The following is a 6,255-nucleotide window of genomic DNA, read 5'->3' as shown; positions in this document are numbered from 1 at the left end:
CGCTCGCGGCGACGCCGCCGCAGCCTCGTCGCCGGCCATCCAGTCCTGCTCCGCCTCCTGCGTCGACGACGACGTCGACATGACGACGAACTCAGGCGCGCAGACCACGCCGCCGGTGGATGCGGCGCCCTCTTCTCTTCCACCGCTGCGTACGGCTGGGCTCCACCGACGATATGCTTCTTGTTTGTGATGTGAGGGACGACCGAGTAGCTACTATAGCTAGCTTGCATCGGTGCTCTCGACGCCAATGTCAACATGGGGTTGCGTTTCACGTGCTGTATTTGCAGAGTAAGACTGGAATAGTTTTGCGAGGTAGTGACGTGTTATTGATACGACTAGTGACGTGTAACGCACGTTTGCGAGGTACCTCCTCCGTCCAAAATTATGCAACATGGTAGGGTGCCCAACCAAACTACCGAATATACCCTTGTCATAATTGATTAATTGTGGAGTTAGTGGTAGTACTATTATTTTGAAAAGACAAAATGAAATGTATTTACAAAACGTGCGTTACATTCGAAATATTCAAAATACCATCCTACCGAAAATGGATTCGTAGTAGTATATAAATGTATAATAGGGATAAATATTCTCTGATGTCAAGATCCAAACTAAAAGGCTCGAAATACAATAACCACACTTGCCTCAACAAAGAAATATGTATCAATGATTATGCGGCTTATTGTGTCCTCCAAATATGTCACAGGATAAAATTGTGCTAAAAGTTTGGGTTTTAAGGAGTTCAGCCAAAGTCTACCGTAACCTGTTTGAGACTGAGTTGGATGGTCTTCAAAGAAGCAATATATGTATGAACATCGCATTGTGCAATATGTAAAAGTGTAAATCACATGAACTGAACGATGGACAGTATTTCTGCACTTGATTAGTCTATTGGTTGGAGCAGAATTGCAGCATTTGTTCTACTTGGTACTAAATATTTTTGACATCACACTGCCTACCACCAGGATGGTTCAGAGTAGTTAGATATGAAGATCCAGCAAAAGGCACCAGGTTAACTGGTTAACTACCATTGCACTGCACACCAAAATAATAAGTCTATAAGACTGCAGTAGTCTCATTCTAGGGCCTTGAATCAACCAGGATGAAACCACTGCGTCAACGCCTTTTCTTGCCATTTGCCTTGCTTGCTTTCCACAGCTCCAGGGCATGCTGAATCGCTTCCTTCATCTGGGCTTTCCGCCCCTCCTTGTAGTTCCACAGCTCAAGGAAAGGTTCCCTCCTGCCATTGCCCACCTTCAGCTCAGTTAGTGCCTTTGTTACCGCAGCATAGGCTTCTTCGCTGTGCTCCTTCAGTTCTTGGAGCTTATTGTCATCCTCCCTGATTACTTCCTACACAGGCATATACAACCGATGCTCCAATGCTTTCGGATACAAGAATGACAATCGATACCAAGATGACAAAAGGCAAAGACTCTTACCAGAACATTCCCATTAACCATAATAACTTTGAAAGGATTCCATTCTGGATTTTTAATTTCATCCTGCCACTTTGAAAAAAGGATAGCACTTTCGGTTTCAGCATCCTCTGCAGCAAATTTTCGCTTGCACATGTTCAGAAATGCTTTGGAGTCAAGCTCGCCTATTCTCTTGATGCCTATCTGTGTCTGGGAACTAGTGGTGCCAGACAAACCCTGCAGAGACTGCAATTGGGCCAAACATGAATTCTCATAAACAGCAAGTGCTCACAATGAAACTGAGTGGTATGGTGTAAAAAGTATCATACATCTATCAGCACTTCTCTAGCTTCTCGCAACTCATCGCTGTTCTTGCTTTCTTTAGTAATTAAAATTTGGTTAAAGCTTTCCACATCATTCAGTTCAGTTATCTTCTCACTGAGCTCCTCTTTTAGTTCATCTATCCTCTTGCTGGATTCAGAACCTTCATCTCCTGGCTTCAGCTCCATCACTTGTAATTTTCCCATCAAGTGCTTTATGTCTAATTCAAGATTGAGCTTCTTTTCCGACTGTGTGTGCAGCCTCAGAAGCATTTCTAGAACAGCTTCTTTCTCTCTCTGACAATTTCTCATAGCAAAACACCCACAACCATGAGTCATTCAGAATAAAACAGCACACAAACACATCAAGGAAGCAGGGGCTAACCTTTTGTCTCTCCATAATCTTATTAACATTTTCATCAGCTTTCTGCTGCTCCAATGCGGCCAACCTAAGATGATTGGCTTTCAATGCATTCTACACAGAAAAAGACACATGTACCTTGTGTAAGTTACATGCATGAAGTTGTCTAATTTTCAGTTTTTCACTCAGCATTCTGCTCATATTACAATGCTAGATGACACCCAAAGGCTGTCTTCATTCATTCACTATGACAATGAGAACATTAAAAGTTTTGCTCCATGATAGGTATAACACTGATGTTTTCTTCAAGCATAGAACATTGTGATTACCATCAGTAGATTATTTTCATCATTTTGACAACATGTGTTGTCATAGGATACAAGAAAACTGAAAACTAAACACATTACACAAATTGGCAAGCTGTTACCTTACTGTTTTTATTAAAAAAATGCGCTGCTGGAAAATGAAATCTCTCACCTTTTGCTTCTCTAACTCAAGCTCCCTACTGTTGCACTCACTCTGTGCAGCCAACTCCTCAATGTGTTTGTTTCTTGTACAAAGCTCATCCACCATTCCCTGAAGATCTGACCGTAGCTTCCGGTTCTCGTCAACAACTCTTTGTGTATTTTGTTGAGAAAGCTGTCGCATCTTGAGGATTTCTAATGATAGTGAAATACAAAATATAGGTCAGTAGAACTTACCGCTACATCTATATAATTAATTCAAATTGTATGCATAAATAACCAGATATTCTTGTGTACCTCGAGTATACGACTGTTCCTGCTGTTCCCTCTTCTGCATCAGTGTGTCAAGCAATGCAGATCTCTTGTTGTACTCAGACTCAAGTTTCTCTAAATGCATCTCCTTTTTTTTAACTTGACAAGCCAAATTAGCCATCAGTTTGTCAGTTTTATTTGTCCCATCATTCTCAATATCACTGAGAGTTTTCAGATCACCATTTTTTCTCAGTAGCTCACCTATTGCCCCAAGAGAATTGTAATCATCAGCCCTTGCCATCCACCCAACAGGCTCTGTACGTCCGCACTTCATTTCCTTCCAGCACTTTTTGCTGTACCCTTTCATCGTAAAGTGACTCTCGAAGGCCCGTGCGTTCCTAAAACCACCCCAGTCCTTCCCAAACTCAACAATTGCATCACGCGTGGGACTACCTCTGTTATAGACTGGATGCACCTTAACTGGATGGAAAGATGACAAATGCTCCTTCAGCCTATTCGCACTTTTGCCAAAGAATTCATTTGGCATATTGACTAGGATACCCATCCAGGGCCAGACAAACTGCTCGTCTCTGGTATGTTGATGAACCTGTGGATCTATAAGCATTGGCTGCAACAGTGAGCCACATGTTGATTCAGCTGGCTTACTCTTCAAATATTTTGCAAGAGCACAGTGGTCTGTCTTCTCTTTCGCCTGCAGGTCACGAGCATCCCCTACTCCCAAGGCATGCTGCAACAGGTCATCTAGGCTGTATTCCTTCTCTTCATCTGAACAAAATGGGCATCGGTACACACCTTCATCACTCATCACCTTTAAATTTCCTGATACCAGAAGCTGAAAAGTGCTGGCCCCATAAGCTTCAACATCAGAATCTCCATCCGAGGTGTAGTCCATTGCAGAAGGCGAGGGCCAGCAACCTTGAGGCCCGAGGGAGGGAAAAAGCCAATTCCGAGAACAGGACAAAAATGATGTTATCATCTCTCAATAAACAGTATGTTAAACAAGCATACATAAAAGAGGAAATACCACAACTACACATAATATAGGACAGGACCAGTAAATACATGCTGAATCAGCGTTTGAATCTTAATCTAACAGTTGAATACAGATTGAATCAGAGACTGAAGCTTAATGTAAGAGATTTCTACTCCCGTATAGCATCTTGCCATATATCAGTTCAAACTTCACCCATCACAATAACGCCACAATCTGATAAATACCTTACAGAAAAGGTCAATCCAACTCTCCTACCACCATTTTTTGTTTCAACAACAACAAGGCGCATCCAGTGCAAGTAATGCATATTAGACTTGGTTAGCGCAAAAATTAAGCTACAGTAAGCTCCGACTGGGGAAGTGCACGAGGGTTGGGGTTTTATATCCTAGACAAGGCCCCTGACGAATTCAAGAATAGAGCACCAAGGAAAGTAGAGCGCCTTGGAACAAATATGCATAAACTAACTCAACACGGTAATGCACTGGTCTATTCTTGGTCGTTTGTAAAACCCTCCTCCATCAATACGGTAATCGATTTTATCAAACTTTTGGAAAAATGGTAAATTTGCCAGCATTGATGCAATAATCGATGTTAACATGCATAAAGAATCGGGGGTACAAAGAAAAAGAGGGGGGAAATCGAAATACTTGATGATGAGGTGAGGTCCAAGAAAACCCCCAAAATGTGGTTTTTGTGGGCAGCTCCCGCTCCACTCCACACCGCAAAGCACGCCGTCGGTTCGCTCGTGGATAAGATCGCAGCTGTGAATCCGCGGGACCGCAGTCTACAACACAGGAAGGAACTAGATTTTCTTCAAAAAAAAATTTGGAAAGAAAAAGGTGGAGAGAAAACTCCAAAATAAAGCAAGGGCGTTCGAGCGATTTGCTTGAGGGGAGAAATGGAATTGGGGGAGAAAGAAGAAGGGTTCGCTGCAGCGCATTCTCACCTGAGGGGGGCGGGGCGAAGCAGTTGGGTTTCTTGTGCGGCTGCGCTCCCGCTTGCTTGGTTACTTGGCGACGATCGCTAGGCTTGGGTTCACCGCCGCGGCGCCGCCGGAGTGGGGAAGAAGAGAAAGCGAGCCATGAAGCGAAATGAAGGAAGCCAGTGCGTCCGCAGTTAAAACGGAGCATGTATGCTGTAATGTGTGGTGTGTGCACTTTCTACATTAAAAAAGTGGAGAAAATTAGAACCCAATTCCTAGAGGCAATAATAATCACTCTGTCCGACTGACTGTGGTTAGTAGTCTGATATTGATTTGTTGTGAAAAAAATAAGGTTTTAAAAAATACTAGACGCTAGGTGAATGCTAGCCTATGGTCTAGAGTTTTTTGTGATTAAACGTAGATTAAACGTCTTTTGTGATTAAACGACACTGTGATTAAACGTAACGCTAGGCCAAAGTTTAGAGTTTAATCAAGATTAAACGTATTTTTAAAATGTTTTTTAAAACAGGGAAAAAATACTGCTGAATGGTAGCTGGTATTAGTTTGATGTGAGAGGAAAATATTATTGCCTGGTTGCAGCCGAACAGAATAAATTACAAGCTAAGAGAGAGTTGAAGGAATATATATACACGAGGTTTCGAATTTAGTCATATTTTATTTTTTGTTTGTTGGGAGTTTAATTTAGGCCCGTTTGATAAAAATATTTTTTTAGTTTTAGAGAAATACAATAATTTGTAAAATACTTAACTGGCGCATATGCTGGGCTATACAATGCACAAAGATGATACACTCCATATAAAAGCCAAATTGAGTTTTTTTTTTTTGCAATTTTTATACCCATCAAAAATTTGAGGGACAGGTTTCGTACCCATGGCTTAGTTCCACCATTCATCGAAACTACAACTTCCAAACAGACCGAGCCTTAAAGCCTAGTACTCCAGTGCTGAGTTTTTTTATCTCACTTTAATAGTAATAGTTATAGTTTTAGTCATAACTAGGAAGGCCACCCGCGTATTTGCGCGGCTAAATGTTACCATCTCTAGTGTTACATTTGCAGTTTTTTATTTTTTCTATTTGTTACTTGTGCTGTTACTTTTTTTGATATATAAGATTACACTTTTCTGTGAAGATTGGAAAACGCTGGGGAGATTAATCAACCAATGATTGCAAGACATCGGCGTTGAAGAGAAATCAATCTATGACTTCAAGACGCCAGAATCAAGCGCCTGAGAAGCTACGTGGTTGAAACAGCTTCGAGGAATCACGGGCGATCAAACAGTGGTGGTTCAGACAGCAATCGCCGCGGCGGCCGTGGATGTCCTACTTGGTTCCACATGGCTGAAACAGAACTGTGCTGTCGAGACGCGACCGCGGATGTCACCAAAATATTTAAAATAAGTAAATATATCTCCTATATATATGGACACGTGATGATACAATGTTGTCTCCTAGCTAGGTGACTCACGCAATCAATACAAAATCTCC

At 41.9% G+C, this 6,255-nt stretch overlaps 1 protein-coding gene across 2 annotated transcripts; it reads right to left on the bottom strand.

Moving 5' to 3' along the window:
• Positions 1–844: 844 nt before the first annotated feature.
• Positions 845–4,919, bottom strand: LOC120697471 (factor of DNA methylation 1-like). Of its 2 annotated transcripts, XM_039980724.1 has the most exons (8): positions 4,774–4,919; positions 4,475–4,611; positions 2,858–3,748; positions 2,574–2,755; positions 2,121–2,210; positions 1,745–2,032; positions 1,440–1,661; positions 845–1,350 (listed from the first exon to the last, which is right to left on the bottom strand). In XM_039980724.1, the coding sequence occupies exons 3-8, from the start codon at positions 3,723–3,725 to the stop codon at positions 1,117–1,119; spliced, it is 1,884 nt and encodes a 627-aa protein (XP_039836658.1). In that variant the 5' UTR covers positions 3,726–3,748; positions 4,475–4,611; positions 4,774–4,919; the 3' UTR covers positions 845–1,116. The 2 variants fall into 2 exon arrangements, with proteins under 2 accessions (XP_039836658.1, XP_039836657.1); XM_039980723.1 differs by lacking the exons at positions 4,475–4,611; positions 4,774–4,919 and having other exon boundaries at positions 2,858–4,450.
• Between the last annotated feature and the right edge of the window lie 1,336 nt (positions 4,920–6,255).

Source organism: Panicum virgatum, chromosome 3K (assembly GCF_016808335.1).
Source record: "Panicum virgatum strain AP13 chromosome 3K, P.virgatum_v5, whole genome shotgun sequence".
NCBI lineage: Eukaryota > Viridiplantae > Streptophyta > Magnoliopsida > Poales > Poaceae > Panicum > Panicum virgatum.
Note: the sequence above shows the minus strand (reverse complement) of the source record. Positions and strands in the feature narration are given on the sequence as shown.